Below are 16,825 nucleotides of genomic sequence, written 5' to 3' on the forward strand. Positions count from 1 at the left end.
TTTATACTTGGATACATTATGACCATCTGGTCTAGATGATAACATGCACTTTGCTGGGAGCAAGCTACGAAACGATACGATAAGATTTTGCCGCCGGCATGGGGCAACGAACGTCCTTCCACGTTGGGAGGGCGAGGGGATGAGAGCTATTTTGATTGCTCCTCTCCAATCAAGGCCCACAGGGCCACTGGTAAATTTTCGGAGAGTTGAAGGCCTCAGTCCCTGTTCCATCCCCGGTTCCCATGCGCCCCCACACCTCCCGGTGGCTCAGTGCAATGCAGATGCGGGCTTTGCTTAGCAATGTTCGTTTACGAAAACGCTGTTATTTAAACGCATAATTTTTCATCCATTTGTTTTCATTTAAGTGTCGTGATGGTTTTATGACCTCGCCGCTCCCCCCCCCCCTCCCTCCCCTACAATCCAAAACCGGTGGCGCCACCGCTGCCCGCCGCCCACTGGCGCAGATGGCCGATGATGGGTCTCACCTGCTGGCGGCCAGTGACGAGCCGACAGGCAGCGCCGGCTCGGCGGCCGGCGCGCACGCCTCGTCGGCCGTCGGCGCCGCCGTCCGGTCCGGATCGGCGGCGGCGGCCGACGGCTCCCTCGCCCTCGCCCTCGGGACGGGGCTGGCGCGTCCCGACCCGCCACCGCCGACAGGTCGCTCGGGGCTGACCAGGGCTGGCCGCTGTACTTTGGGCGGCTTCGATGACATGGGCTTCTTCACTGGAGCAGGATCGCCAGAAGCGTCGCACGGCGTGTCCGACTCGGTAAACTCGTCCAAGAAGGCGAATATGTCGTCGTTTATTTCGGCAGCCTCTGTTATCGTCTTCTTCGGCTTCTCCGTGGTTTTCTTTGCGGTGGTTGATGAGCCATGACTACCCGCCTGAACCAGAGGACGTTTCTTTTTTGGCGTCTTGGTGTTGCTAGAAGCGGAACACCCTAAAGAAGATGCGCTCTTTCTCGTGGCCCAGACGGGCGGCGGGGTACGACTGGGTGGCGTCCGCCTGCGAATCACACCTGGCGCATGTTATACCAGGGCGGCAGGGTGCGAAGCTGATGGTGCGGCTACGCTTTTCGTCAATTGGGCTGAGCAGGACGTGTGACAGTGAATCCGGCTGAACGCATGATACGTGATTTCTATGATTCCATATGATTTCTATCATATGGAACGCAAAAAATAACCAAGTCCAGAGGTTACCAAGTAACCAAGTTCAAGTTCAAGTTCATAAGTTAATAGTTCCATAGTAAGTTCATATAATAGTTCAGTTCACAGTGAGTTCATAACCAAGTTCAAGGCTGTCCTAAATTATCGCCCCTAGTTTTAACATTTGAACATGTATCGCTGACCTGAAAACACTTCCCATTATTTCTGCATTATTAATGTTAAACATTTATAGCTGACCTGAAAATGTAGTCCATAATTTCTATAGTTACCTTGAAACGCCTACAAACTACGGGTAAAAACACTAAATAAATTGTGAAGAACAATGTCGGCTGGCACTTAAACTCAGACCATAACGCCTTGCGAGTGAGTACATCATACAGCCATGACCTGGCTTGATATACGACCACTTCCGCAGCACAGGGTACAAACCGCCTAGCGAGACGGACGCCCAGAAAACGCGGATGGGACAGTCCTCAGCGTTCCCCAATTGGCCATGCGATCTATGCACATTGTGTTGGGAAAATGTGTCCGTACACCTGGGCTGTCTTTGTCCATAAGCAAATAATAAATAGGTGTAAAGTTTCCTATTCAGTGGGTGGGCTCCAAATCCTCTGCCCCAACTTCGGGGAGAAAGTGGGCCAATCGCGGTGAGAAATCCGTGTTGGGTATTTTGGCGTAGATTTGCCCATTCTCCCAATTTGTATTATCCACCCAACCGAACAAGAAACTACACCCCCTCGTCAGGGTCATCCTTGCATATCTTTCGGCGAGGTGGGGGGGGGGGGGGGGTCGAGCTCCCAATGCTGACTTGAGTTCTCCACTCCCAATGCTCCTCTGAGCCCCCTTAATGCATACAAGCGAAGATGGAATGCTGGGTGAAATAATTACAGAACGATTACGCCAACTATTGGTGCGCTAGGTAGAAGTTATCTTAACGTATCACTATTAGTGTCATGTTACTTGTGTACCAATTAGTATCATCCAGGTGTCTTCAGTTTGTGGTATGCTACTCCTGTCACATGTTAAGCCAGTCCGCAAATGTTTGACAATATTGTTCAAATGACAACGCCCGGATTCAAACAGCGAACAATTGACTGTAACGTGTGGCAGTTTTTAAAAGTATCGGGTAGCCCAGATAAAAGTTAACATATGTTTTCCCCAACAATCGCAAGCGTATCTGACGCATAGTACACGCGTCAAACCGGTTGTAGTGGTCATAAAACACGATCAGCAATAGCGGTAGTCATCAGGGATCCGTTAACAAGATTCACTGATATTGTTTCTGTAAATTACCTATATTACACTCCATTCCAAGGTTTTAAGAAAAGGCAACTCACATTAACTTGAAATGGGAAGTCATTCCCTACACAGAAAAGCAAATTTCAATGTGTGAAATGCTGAAAAGCTTTTTTTATTTCAACATCCTAGAAGTTAAATTCAAGTGGCCGAAATCTGGGGAGAAGTCACGTTTAGGGGACAGGCTAGATCAAAATTTTCGGCTGAGCGTCCAAATTATTTTAGAGAGCGTCAACTCCTCGCCTGGTTATCAGTATCAGTGCCAGTATATTAGAAACTATGCGCATGGTGGCGATCACGGTTTCAGGTCAAGGTCATGTTTCAAATTCCATGCCGGTAGAGTACAAAAAGGCGCACACTGAAACAGACCTATCTATGCGCTATGGGCCGGATCAGATCAGTAGTCATTGGTCAAAACCTACATCACGCATGGGGTTCTTAAGCGCACTCAGTGTTGTGGCTTCACAGGCGTACGGCAACAGGCAGTTCCATGCAGCTGCGACCCTATGCGAAAACGCCTCCTCTGTAGCGGTCAATTAGTGTCTGATGGTGCTTTATCATATGATGGCTCCTTTTAGAGCCGGTCATTACTCTTGCAACCAAGTTGATTGCTGTTGTTTTTATTTCGTGTAGCTGACTCTCCGTCGCCCCACCTCACATACACAGACAGGACGCAATATGAGGGAGCACCCAAGCCTCGATGAATGACTTTGGGAAGACCTGAAGTGAAGTAATGACGGACTTTGTGCGGAGACATGAGCGCGTCATTGCATTTTTCATGACGCTCGAGGTATGGACACCCCTGACAAACGGAGTCAACTATGCCGCTGAGAACTCTGGTGCTACTTGAAGTATACACAGTCGAACCGTTTACTTCAAAGTGGAAGTCAGTTCGCTTTTTTCCAATTCTGCCTGCGAGCCTACGAGCACTTCTGCCCTACGAGCACACAAGCAGTTCTCGTTTCGTTCGTTTGGAGAGCTCTGGCACTGAACCATTACTGAAGCCTACACATGGTAAAATCCAGCCTGGTTTTAAAGTCGGCGAGACCCAGTCCGTCGGGGGGCGGGTAGTCCACGTGCACGGTGTCGTCGGCGTAGGAGATGAGGCGGCCATGAGTCAAGCATCCATATAAATCGTTGGTAAACAATATGAGCAAAATAGGACTGATGATTGACGCTCAGACGAGTACTGGAAAACAATGATCATTCCTGAGCGCTAATCAGCAGTTTAAAAACGTCACGGCCGCGGGGCACGCTACGAGCAGGTTCGGAGACAATGAAAGCGCGCTCACGTCGCATTGTGTTCCCGCGTTTTTACCCGCTTGTAGTTACATGCGGAACGCCCCGTGTGCTCCATGGCCCTGTCCCGTATTTTAACCCCGTTTGTTACTGATGGTAGTTCATATGTGCAACAAAACACATGCGGGCGCACAGTCAGAGCCTTAGCAACGAGGGGACACACGGCGGACAAAGGGCTCCCTGATGGTAAAAGGCCACCCCCAAAACAATCGTTGGATATGACCCATTTGTTAATGCGGACATTTTCTCTTTCATATTCTTCATGCCTTTATCTTCTATAACTGGAATAGAAGCCAGAAAATTCCACGAGGTCGATTCTGTCTTAATATTTTGATCGATATACAGAAGAAATCATGCGTTAAGCGACCGCATGAAATTAATAATTGGCGCCTTTCATTTTAGTGATCCAGTGGACTCTTTCTAAACCGATAGAGCTCAGAATCTTTGGCAAAATTCATGATCTGGTCTGTACAGAGATAATAAGGACCCCGCGAATGTAGGTCGAAATGGTTCAACAGTTAACGTAACTTGTTGAGTGCACTGGCGAGGAACAATATAGACAAGACAGTAGTGAGACAAGGCAGATAAGACTACTGATATCCGTTTCAATACAGGAATGCTGCCGACATATCAACGCCTCTATCTATCCTCCGATTCAACAGTTTCCATTTACATGGTTAAGCCATGTTTTCTGGAAATGTTCAAAATTCTGTCATAATTGACTAGTGAGCGTTCGCAAATCTTGGCAACGAAAACCTCAATGACAGACGTTGCAGTGTCCATATGCCGCGCAGCGTTGGCCCCGTGGCTGACACTAAGCCGCGGTCGAGGGGTAGACGAAAACGATGACGCGTTTGAAATACGCAGCGTCGAACGGCTTAGGACATCAAATTGTACATCTCGAAGGTGGACCGAGGTATATTTCACCTCTGCGATTTCTAGATTGATGATGAGAACGGGGTGGCTTTTATGCAAGGTCGTGCTGGAATCTGGCAGTGTAAATGGACAAGTGAAGGAAGAGTTTGTACTTTTTGTGTGGCTGTAAGTGTTAATCTGTCCAGAGTAAAATCTCAAAGTTGTGGAAAGAAAACGACGCACCCCATGCCACCCTAACGGTACGAATTAACTTGAAAACACATTCGGAACCATTATTTTACCGACCGTCAGTCTCGCGCGTAAGACACGCGCCACCTGGTGTTACTTGCAGCGGCCAACGCCGTTCGGTTTTATGGAAACTGCAACCCAGACTATCGCTGGCTGCCCTTGCTCCCGAGACTACGGGCGCGCAGGCTCGAACATTTTGATGTGATTTGATTCACTAGTCGAATTCTGCAAAAGGTTAAACGTTCCCAGATGCACACCTGGGATGGCCTTATTCGTCTTTTAACTCATTTCGACCCACCCAATTCACCACTAACGGTACCCCCTATTTCTCCATAAAATAGCGTCCCCCTCGATTAGAACATTAGGGGGGGGGGGGGGCATTCCTGTTGCCGAACAAGGGCTGAAGGGTCATTCCGCCCCACCGCGGAGTGTTCTTCGACTGCCATTCTGGCGACACGGGGCGGGATCCGCTGTCGATCCGGAGGTCCTTAGAGGGATATATCATATTGCATTAGTCCACTTCCCTGCATAGGGGGCCTTCTTACCCGCGCAGTTGACCCCGGATCGACGGAGGAGCCCTCACTGACGCAACAAGATCCCTGATCGCCGCAGGTGGTCTAATAATTGGCATACAGACTTCAGTCTGATTTAACAGGGCCCATGCTGGAAGTGGGTTGAAAGGCCCACCGTTCGGTACTGGGGGTCCTTTTTGCCACAGGAGGCTTCCATTGCCTCAGTGTGAACAGTCATTATAGGTTGTCACATTTCCATTCATTGTCAGAGGCCCTTGACCAACGCAACAGGCCCTCTATCATTCGGAGTTCCGTCCCCATTCTTGCTGAGTAATCTTTACCTAACCGACTTGAGGCCTCTTGCTGACACAGAACAACCTGCAAGGCACTGTGAGCCCCTGAGCGGCACGGGAGCCCCGCATTGTTGCAGGGGCTCCGGCAAATGTAGATCGCGGACCAGGCCGTGCCCCTCATTGGCAAACGGCCCTCCGAGCTCAGACCGACACGGGGCCGACTGTTCGGTGTTGGTGATCTCTGGCCGAAACAGAGAAACGCTTGATCTCAGGGGTCCCCAACCGGTGCAATAGGCACTCTTACATTTAAGATCACGGCCCTACGGGTGGAAGTCCTCAGCGTGACTTAAAGCCAGCCCTTTGCGCCCTTCAGCTTTCCAATCGAGCCCATGATCTTACATCTCAAGAGACCCTTTGTCTCTTCTTCGGGCCCCCTCAAAAACCGCTCTTGGCCGACTCGGGACCACTTGCCGCCAGAGGACCCCTGTTGGGCACTGTGGCCCCTGACCGACACATGAGTCCCTCATTGTGTCAGGGACCCCGAACATTACAAATGGCAAGCTCAGATCTCGTTCCTGTTTGAGAAATCAGTCTGAAGAGCTTAGACGGACATGTAGCCCACTCTCTGGCTCCGTGTCTAGACCCTTTATAATGGGGACAGAAAACCCTTTAAAAAACCTAACAGAAGTCCTCTTACTGACATTTCAGGTCTTGGCACTTTGGGTAGGGACCGTGCCCGGGTCAAATCGGGCAATTGATCTTGGGTCCCGAGGTGCCCTCCGGCCCCTCGGCGGGCCTCCTCTTAAAAAGCCCCTGCCCTACTAGGGGTCATTATCCAATGCATGACCCCTGTAATGCAAATCATGCCCCCGGGCCTTGCTCCTGCTTGTCCCCAGGGTTCAGACTGAGCGGGAGCCAACTGTTTGGTGCTTGTGGCCTCTGGCTGACTCAAACACCCTCACTGTCTCAGGGGTCCTCATCTTTCTGTGACCTACAGCCAGTCCTTTGGGCCTTATGCCCTCCAACTGGGCCTTTGATGGTCGGTTCTGTTGTGCCGCCCGGGCCCCTCTTCGGGTCTCATTGAACAGTGCCCTTAGTCGGCTCCGGCCCCTGCGAGCACAGGACTCTCTGCCAGGCGGTGTTGGCCCCCGACAGATACAGGGGCCCGGCCGGTGTAAATCACTGGTTCCGGCTTTGAAGTTGATTGGGAAGCGGGTCCTCAGGCCCATACCGACACGGAACCGATTGTGCGGTGCTGATGGTGCCTGATCGATATATAGGCCCACATCGACTCAAAGAGTCCCCGATCGGCGCAAAGTACTCTCTAATTATCTGAATATCCTTTGAGGGTCTGTCCCCACGGGTTGGCACCACTAAACGCGACTTCGACCACCCCTTCACGCCCATAGAAGCTCCAATCGGGCCCCTGATCGTAAGACCCATCGGGCCTTCCAGGTCTCCAGGCCAGGCCAGGCCTCCTCGAACACTGCCTCTGGCCGGTTCGGGGCCACTTGCCAACACAGGGCACCTGTTAGTGGCTGTGGGACCCGACCGATGTAAACCGCTGGCTCCGGCTTTGTCCCTGCTTGGGAAATGGGCCCTTAGGCCCATGCCGCCACGGGGCAGACTGTGTGTTACTGACGGTGTCTGATCGACACATAGGACTTCGGGGCATCGACTCATGGCACTCCTGATCAGCGCGCAGGGCTCCCTGGCTGGCATTGGAGTGCCCGCCCCCGCGAGCCGGGACCGCTGAGTATCACCTCCAGACAGTCTTTCGGCCCCTTCGGGCCCTCAAATCGGGTTATTGATTGTAGTCTTATACTAATCTTCGGAGCCGAAGGAGGGAGCTCTGTGTCTCTGTGCCCCCCCCCCCCCCCCCCTACTGGACACATGACGTGCTGAAGACATTGAGTTCAGGTGTAAGCAACAGCTTCATTCTTGAAGTCAACTACCAGGGCAAATGCCACCACAAACTTTTAAGTCGCAGAAACAACGTTCTGCTCACTAGTAAATACCACGTGAACGCAACCACGTTCCCTACATGCCTCGCTAGTCTCCGAATTTTCCTGCTGTTTCTGATTTGAGTCAGTGTTCCTCCAAGGGTACAGGAAGCGCTGCCCCCCCCCCCCCCGCTTCATGAAACCTAACACTCTCCTTGTATCTCCTGAATAATTTGGTACCGGCCATTTGTTTCCTTAAGACAAATTGAGCATAAATATCATCTAAATTGCATTTCGCCCCGCCCCTCCAATTTCACCTGAAAGCCCGCGCCTCTGTGTCCCTTGGTCTGCACCGCGAGCTCTTTGAGTATTTAGATGGCCCACTGAGCGTCTTTAAGGTCCTTGACCTGTTCGGAAGCCACCTCTATTTCGTGTGCTGACAGCCTCGGTGTCTCTCGCTCATTGACGACTCGTCCAGGGCGGCACCACCAGGGGAAGACTGGACTAATTCGAGCGCGCATTGATTGCTCACCTGTCGAATACCAGCAGTTTCGGAGCGCTGCGACAAGGACGGTGTTTGAAATGGGGCAACAAACCCCTTCTTTTTCCCGGACTGAAGAGATTGAGACATTTCGGAAGGGCTCCTTTCAGAGCTTTGAGGTACGGCCGATAAAGACCTAGAAACGATTGCTAGTTATAGCCAGCTTTACAACAGACCTTTACGGGCAAGAATGTGTTTTTCCATGCAACAAGAAGAAGGACATCGCCTGTCTGTTTTACGATCCGTACGCGCTTCCCCAACTCCCAAAACCCCTACCACGACCTCTCCGCCCCTCCGATTGTTTATTTTCCTCTGCTGGCTTCTGCTTTCACGTAGTATATTTATTAGCCTAGTGCGTGCGCAATCTAGATTATTTTTAGAAACTGAAAACTCTTAAGAGATAGAATATTCCAACACCTAGCTTGAATACATTTTCAAGAAATAGATTCAGTTAAGTCCTCTCAAAAAATATGTTCCTCGAAAAATGAGCGCATCCAGCGCTGCATTCCTTTGTCTTGATTTCAGCAGCGAACGCATGTTTACAACTAAAAGGTGCGGAGAACAGACACCAAAAACGGAATTTTACTTTGCCGTAGAACATATAAAAAGTGTGCATGTTAAGGGGTTCTTGAAACGGAAAATATGCATGTTTGAGGGAAGTGGGAATATAATTACTGGCCTAAGCCTTCTATTTTTTGACACACTTAGTAAGGTTTCGTTATTTGCTGGAAAATTGCGCAGAGCTTAGCAGTTGCCACTGAACATCCGCTGGTGGTGGGTGGGGCGGCCTGGATGTGGACCTGTGTGCTGATGGTGTGTGACAAGAAGTCCTGTGGCTGGCATTCTTTTGGAATCTTATGATTGTGCTCCTGCTTTCCCAAGCTGGTTTCACGACTTCATGGGTCAATAATTGTAGTGAAATTGTTGAGTTTACGCTACTGGGCGGTACCATCTGGTGACGTGCGCATGCGCAATAGCGTACGGTGCGCAGGCAACTGCCCAGACAGAGAAGTAAACAGATACGCGTGAGCGGACTGGTTGTATCGCGGTAGGGAGCGACCGCGTGTGGCTGTGCGGGTCGCGGGGCCCGTCAGCGGCAAAAATTTATGACAGCGTGATTTGGCTGCCATGGCTTCTGTGGGAATAAGTATCCCTCCATCGGAATCCGTCACTTCGCCCGTCTCGGCGAAGAAGAGTGCGTTCAATGATGCCGGCAACCGTGGATATGAAACGTTCTCGAGGTAAGTGGTCTTGGAAGGCCTCAACCATTGCGAATGTGAGTTCATACCAGTGGCTTCTGTATTGTCCAGCACTCCCCCCCCCCCTTCCGTGTATATGGATAGATGTCTACACCAGTCTGGAGGGTCTGCTGCAGCCTACATCAAATGCTGCTGATGTGGAGGTACAAGTACGGTGTTGCAGTGTATTGAGCCATTGCTAGGCAAGGATGGTAGGTGCTGTTATTTATCATATGCCATTTGTATGAAATATTTTTATGCCATTAATTGCAGGCAGATGTGTGGTGGGATCCTAAGTGTGGATAAAGGGTACCCTGGGTTAGAGTTCTGTTGTTGGTATCCTGGATTTTATTTGGGGGTGTGGGAGGCAGGGGGGGCTTTAGGTGCATGTCTGGCACAGAGAGCCAAGAGCTCTAGTGATATTCTGTCTTTAAGTTGCTTGTCATCTAGGAGGTGAAAAATACATGTTACTCCCAAGCTTGCATTATTTCTCAAGTTGCCCAGTGAAAGATCTTATCCTGTTTTAGGATGGACCCTTTTTGTAAACCTTTTCTTGCTTCAAATATGGTTTTCACACATGTGTAGCACATGGACCTTGAGGTTAGCAATTGGCTTTGATGGTAACAAACATGTTTTATGGGCTATCATTTTTATGGTAGGGCATGTGTGTGGTTATGGCATCTACGTGAAGCCTGCTGACATGTCAGCCAACGGCCCATGTCTATTCCCTTCAGTTCCACTGCTTGTGAGATCAAGGGCCCATGTTGGTATTCCCCCCATATCCACCTTCTGTTTCCTATTTGTGTATGTGTCTGTGAGTGTGCCCTGTACATCATATTTGTGTAACAAATGAGTCCTCATTTATGCATCACACAATTTCCGCATCCTATTCACCATTGTCGTGAATCTTCTTCAGCAGTAGATTTGTGATGCCACATCAGCATCCTAACTCCCTGAGGCATCTGGTCCTCCTTACTACACCCTGGCATGTGGTGCTAACCAGTGGTGTGGTGCCTCTTCTTTCTGGGCAGGCGCCACAGCGCCCACGGTGGCCAGTCAGAGCGGGCCACCGCCGGCCAGCAGCGGGTACCGCGCAAGCGCAGCTTCAGCGTGTACGCCGACTGCCGCGGCGGCAAGCGGCGCCGCTACGGCATCGTGCCGCCGACCAAGTTTCTGCTGGGCGGCAACATCTGCGACCCGCTCAACCTGGGCAGCCTCAACGACGAGGAGGCCAACCGGTAGGCGGCGCCGGCGCCGGGCAGGGGGAGGGGGGCGCGGGCGGTGTGGGACGCGGCCGCTGGCGGGCCGTTGGCCTGTTGCTGTGGCAGTTGTTGCGTCATGCCGGATCATGTGCTGCATGCTGTGGCGGTTGGCATGTGGTCAAAACCTCCGCAAGGTGACGGAATTAAGTCAGGTGGGGGCTGTGTGATCGGAGAGGCTGATGAACTAGTTTTGTTTGCGCCAGAAGAGGAAAAGTCGGGAATTGCAGCAGCACGGGGGAATGTGATTGCGATGAAAAGTGACGGCAAAAAACGTCCGAAATCATTGGGCCAATAGGGGCGGACGCGGCTCTGGGCGCGCTCGCGTCACGCGAGGCCCCTCGTCTGTGTCACCTCTGTGGTGCAAATTTCGCTCGTTTCACCTGGCTCTGCCCTCCGCCGCTCCCGCAGAATCGCCAACGCAAACACGCCCGTGTCGTCGCCGATGCCGACGCCCAAGTACCGCAAGGAGCGGATCGAGGTCATCATCCCGCCCGACATCAGCGACCCGCTGGGCCTGAACGGCCCCGAGGACAGCGGCGGGCCCGACTCGCTCGTCTCGCCCTCCTCACAGCGCAAGAAGAAGAACAAGGTGCGTCGCCGGCCCTGGTGGCACTGTCTGCGGTACCCGAATGTGGTCGCGAAGTTTCCGTGAAATTCTGGATAGTGTAGGGTGGCTCGAAAGGAGTATAATATAGCAGCTGATCTGAGTGAGCCTCGTAACGATCCTGCTTGTATCTGCATCGGTAATCCAGAAACTGGCCTGGAGGCGCATACGTAGCCGTAACTGACAACACTTGCTCTCCCGAATTGCATTTTGTTTATTGATATATTTTACGTCGTTGCCGAACTAACACCGTTGCTGACACGTTAGCTTGAAACTTGTCATTGGCGCCAGCTATGTAGTCATATGCCCGGCACTGCGGATTGCGTTTATAGCGGGCTGAGCAGGCGCCTTGAATGTCACTGACCGCGCGCGGCGCCCGCAGCGGAAGAAGAAGCACCCCTCAGGCCACGGCGCCGACCGGTCTGCCTCGGAACCGGCCGGCCGCTCGCTCTCCGAGTCGGGCGCCCGCTCCGTCTCCGAGAGTGGCGACTCGAGCACGGTGGCGCCCAGCGAGCTCGAGTTCACCCCCTGCACCGACGCCGGCGCGCCCTGGTGAGCAGCGGGGGGGCAGCGGCGGGTCGCGCGGTGTCAGCTTCGGCCACTGGTTGCGGGGTCCGTAGCTGACTGATGAGGTAGACGTAACTTGTTTTGATGCTTGATGCGCATTGGTCTGTGGTGTTTTTTTTCTGGACAGTTGTTGCTATGTGTGGGGCATCAATGCGCAGTGGAATCCAAACCTCCATGGCTGTAGTTCAGTGGTGACCTGTGTTGTTACCCGAAGTCGGCCTGTAGGATCGCCGCCTTAGCTGACCCGACCTCGCCCGGCAGCGTCAGCGCTCCGCCCGAGGTGCCGCCGTCGGCCTCGCTGGGTCGCTCGCCGGCGGCAGCCTGCCCGCCGCCGGCGCCGCCGCGGCTCGGCCGCCAGCACGGCCGCAAGACCTCGGCGGAGATCGTCTCGCCGGCCGTGCCGCAGCCGGGCGGCCGCGCTCTGTTTGCGCGCCTGCCCGCCAGGGGCGCTGACGGCCCCACGCAGCTGCCGCAGCACACGCCCGTGTTCCGCGCGCGGGACGCGGCGTTCCAGTACGGCAACTACAACAGATACTACGGCTACCGGAACCCGGACCAGGTAAGGGCGAGGGCGTGCCGTCGCGAAAGGTCGCCGCGTGCCGGGCGCTGGGGTGACGCGGGCGCCGCAGTGCGTGCGGTTCTGTCGCCCCGGCTGATGGAGCTTCGGCGAACCGAACGGCGGGCGCGGTTGTCTGCGACGCTGGCCGTCGGCTCTGCGGCCGGCCGAATGCCGGGCACGTCCCTGATAATGGCCAGTGGCCATTCAGAGCCGACCGCCGGCCGCTTCAAGCTCGGCATGGCGCCCTGCCAGTGCTCGACGCCACGGTGCGACAGGCTGGGATCCGGCCCCGGCCGGGCTGGACGTATATAATCCGTGCGACCCCTGACATACCCCTCATTACTCCTTTGCAAGTGTCAAGAGCCTTTTGGGTGGTAGAAAACTCCGGTTGCGCGTTCCATAGCTGTTTGAGGGTTCCTGTGTTCCTCACAGCACGCATGACCAGAGACAACTGGAATCGAAGTCACTGGCCGTCACGATGCTGGGAAATCGAGACCCGTGTCGCGGGATTTACTCCAACACTTAATCACTTGTTTGCGAACCTGGACCACTGAACACCACGAAGCCGGCGTGACTGGTGCCACGTGACGGCAGTTTGACATCGCTTGCGCAAAACCGGCGCTCTGCAATCGCCGCGACGTGACGCCGCCTGCGGTTTCAGCTGGACTCGCGGCTGGGCTGGCTGAAGCGCGAGTGGTTCAGCGGGCTGGACGTGCTGGACGTGGGCTGCAACGTGGGCCACGTCACGCTGACGGTGGCGCGCGACTACCTGCCGCGCCGCTGCGTGGGCGTCGACATCGACAGCGGCCTGGTGAAGGTGCGCGTCCCGCGTCCCGCGTCCGCCGCCCGTCGCCCATGCCGCCGGCCTCACGTCCCGGATGTGCCCCGTTATGCTCGACGGTGAACCGGAACGGGAGTTTGCGCGCGTGGGTGCCGTGTGCCGACGCATTTAATTGGCGTCGGTGTTGCGGCCCGGCACGTCCGGTGTGTCGTAATGGGTTGTGAGATAGGAATGCATGACGCAAAATTCGGACGGCGTTGGGCCACCTGTCATGTGCGTCCGATGTCAGCCGGTATGGTGTGTTCTACCTGGATATGCTTGCTGCAGTGTGAACAGCAGTTTGGCCGTAGATGCATTCTCTGCACAATGTAAGAGGCATTTAGACGCATTGCGGGCAGAAGACTGGTGTGCAGGCCGGGTCGCATTACTGGGTGAGCACGTAAGGGAAAAGCCTTGTGCGAAACAAAATCGTCGTCACGATTGTAGCTAGCGGCAGCCAAGGTTGTGTTATCTCTGATCGCTGGTTAGGCGGAAAATTAAGCTCGTTGAGAGATTGCTTTTACGGTGTGTGCCTTAAAGCTGCTCCGACGACGCCTGGCGTGTCCACTTGCATGAGTGTTGTTGCTGCCCCCGGCTCCGCCCCCCACGGTCGTGACCTTACCCCCTCCCCGCAATTGATGCCCCTGTCCCCTCGTGCACACGTCCTCGCGTGCGTGTCCTCGTCCGTTCCCTGCCGTCCCCTCCCCCCCCCCCCCCCGCCCCACTTGACGGATCCCTCCCCGCCGTCAGGTGGCGCGTCGGAACGTGAAACACTACCAGCGGGCGGGCGAGTTTCCCGACAGCATGCCGCTGCTGTACGGCGACCTGCAGCCGCCGCACAAGGCGCCCGGCACGCAGTTCCCGCGCAACGTCACGTTCGAGCACGTGAGTGACACGCCGGACCAGCTGCCGCCGCAGCGCCGGCCCGGGGGTGGCGATCCGCGGAGGGGGAGGGGAGCAGAGTCGTCTGCGGCCGCGCTCGGTCCGACTGCTGCGTGCAGCGTGACTGTGCAGTCACCTGCGGGGTTGCGGTTCGTGGCAGTTAGGGTGACTGTTCCCAGATCGACCGTGTTGCCTTTGGTGTGACTCGAGTGGTAGCTTGGCGTGGCCTGGAGACGTCTGCACGGTCGGCACGTGAGCTGCTGAATGAGACCAACATGCTGATTGAGAAGCGTTGCGTATTCTGACCGTGTATATCGGTGGATAACTGGACGGGAAACAAATGGAAGCCCATATTGGGGCCGCCCGGCGTCCTTGTCGTCACGCGGTGTCCTCTCGCGTGTCGCCCGGCTGTCGGGACCGGGTGATGGGCGTGCCGCGGCCGCCCGGCCGTCCTCGTGCTCCCTTTGGTGCCGCTGAGCGTCTGTGTCACCACGCGGTGTCCCCTCGCGTGTCGCCCGGCTGTCGGGACCGGGTGATGGGCGTGCCGCGGCCGTCCGGCCGTCCCCACTTCAACTCCGGCCTGTCGCCCCGCAGGCCAACTTCGTGCTGGAGACGGACGCGATGCTGGAGACGGTGCGGCCCGAGTTCGACACCATCCTCTGCCTGAGCATCACCAAGTGGGTGCACCTGAACTTCGGCGACGCCGGCATGCGGCGCTTCTTCCGGCGGGTTTTCCTGAGCCTGCGGCCGGGCGGCCGGCTGCTCCTCGAGCCGCAGCCATGGGCCAGCTACGTCAAGAAGAAGAAGCTGACGGTGAGTGCTGCCGCGGCACCGTCCGCGGGACGCTGGAGGCCCAGATGATGGGACGCTGGAGGCCAATGGGACGCTGGAGCCCTAGATGAGCGTGACGTTGGACGTGCTGATGGGCTAAAGCGGAGTCAGAATGCGTGCGTTTTATTCTGGTTGCGACACATTTAACAAAATAGCTCCTTTTCACCTGTTTCCTGTGTTTTTCGCTATTGTTTCGGAGATGAAATCGACACCCCCATTTCCCGTGTGTTATAAAATAGGCACACAATGTTTTTATATTTGGATTGAGCGAAAGTCATGGGCCTTGACGCGGAAAGCTTCTGCGAGAATGTTTCGGCCATCCCCGCAGCTGTGGCGCGTGTGACCGGTCACTGACGGGCGCGCTGCGCCTTTGTTCGCAGCCGCGGATTTGGCAGACCTTCCACGAGATCCGGCTGCGACCGGAGACCTTCCCGGACCTGCTGATCAACGAGATCGGCTTCGAGTGCTACAAGACGGTCGGCCGGCCGCACCACAGCGCCAAGGGCTTCAGTCGTCAACTGCAGCTCTTTACCAAGGTGAGTGGAGTGCCAGTCGGCGGGCGGGCGGCGCTGGGAGGCTCCGGGAGACCCTCCGGCGGCCGCGGCGGCACCGGCTATCAGAGACGGATTCTGTGCCAATGCTCCGCCGCTCGTTGCTTGTGCTTCTCGTTGGCGAGCAGGAAGGACGTCTGGGCGCTGAGTCGGCTGTTCTGCGCGATAGCCGTGTCATGTGCTGAGTCAAGGAGGGACCCTGGCGCTGTCGGATGCACCGTGCCGTCCCCTGGTGTCTGAGTGTGCCGCTGATGCCGACCGCTCCGTTCCAGGCCGGCGAGGTGACGGCCGTTCCGCCCTCCTCACCCGACCCCGGCGCGCCCGCCAGCTCGGCGCCGCCGGCCGACGCGATGGACGGCGGCGAGGGTGCGCCGCCGGCCGGCACGCCCGATGGCGACGGGCGGCCGGGCGGCCCGTGACGGACGTCAGGCGGGAGGGTGGCGACGCCCGACCGGCGAGGGACAGTACAAAGTGTCGCAGGGCACGCTGCGACTGCGCTGTGACCTACTTCCTCACCAGTCAGACAATGCTGCGCGGGGTGGTGGCGCGCGAGCGTGGGTCGGCGGCGATGGCGACGGGCGCCGCTGCGGAGGCGGCCCAGACCGGGGCCCGCTGTCGCATGGCCGGCACGCGGACCAGACCCGCGCGTGCCGCAGTGAGAGTCTACCTTTCCGATGCGTTGGATCTCGAGGCTTTTCTAACCCAATGCGGTGCAAGGATCTCGTTTTTTATCGTTTTGTCGGGAAGTACCGGAGCCGTGTCTGGAGTTGGCGGGTCGCAGTGTCGAGCCGCGATCTGGCGCGCGGCTCGCTGACATCCTCACCTCTTTGCGTCTTGACTGTTGGACTGTTGGACACCAGGCGGCCCTTCGCCGTTTGTTTTCGTTCTCTCCGAGCACCGGCACGCCTCAGGACCGGCGCTGTCCGAACGCGCCACGTCTCGCGCGTGTGTACCCGGCGCTGCGACCGCTGGACAATACCGATGCAATAACGTCTCTCGAGCGCGCCTGCGGACGGCCGCCGGTGCGCGCTATGCAACTGACCTGCCGGCGGTGCTATTGCGGGGTTCTCATCGCGTCGGGTCGCGTCTGCGCCTCACCCGCGGACGGCCGCGCTGTGGACGGCCGCGCGAGCCAGCCAGGGAGAGCTGGACTCCCGGCTTGTTCTGTTATCCCTGAGACTGAGAATACACCGCGTGTGGACGGAGGGTGGACGTTTCCCGGGTGGGTAGAGGCGACGCGGGGCGGTTGCCAGCGCGGCGTGCCGCCTGCCGGCCGGGACACTTCGTAGACACGCCCATTGCAGACGAACGTGGGGCTCTCTGAACTCGGTGACATTCGTATGGCACAAGCCTTGCGT

General features: G+C 55.9%; 1 protein-coding gene across 1 annotated transcript; it reads left to right on the plus strand.

Moving 5' to 3' along the window:
• The first annotated feature begins 8,916 nt into the window (after positions 1 to 8,916).
• Positions 8,917 to 16,667, plus strand: LOC119098273 (putative RNA methyltransferase Y17G7B.18). Its single transcript, XM_037221194.1, has 11 exons — positions 8,917 to 9,394; positions 10,423 to 10,629; positions 11,062 to 11,242; positions 11,640 to 11,809; positions 12,086 to 12,116; positions 12,276 to 12,383; positions 13,045 to 13,200; positions 13,954 to 14,088; positions 14,680 to 14,898; positions 15,297 to 15,452; positions 15,740 to 16,667. Exons 1-11 carry the CDS (start codon positions 9,282 to 9,284, stop codon positions 15,884 to 15,886), a joined length of 1,623 nt encoding a protein of 540 aa, XP_037077089.1. The 5' UTR covers positions 8,917 to 9,281; the 3' UTR covers positions 15,887 to 16,667.
• Positions 16,668 to 16,825: the final 158 nt, after the last annotated feature.

This window comes from Pollicipes pollicipes, unplaced genomic scaffold (genome assembly GCF_011947565.3).
Source record: "Pollicipes pollicipes isolate AB1234 unplaced genomic scaffold, Ppol_2.1 Scaffold_4740;HRSCAF=5597_pilon_pilon_pilon, whole genome shotgun sequence".
Lineage (NCBI taxonomy): Eukaryota > Metazoa > Arthropoda > Thecostraca > Pollicipedomorpha > Pollicipedidae > Pollicipes > Pollicipes pollicipes.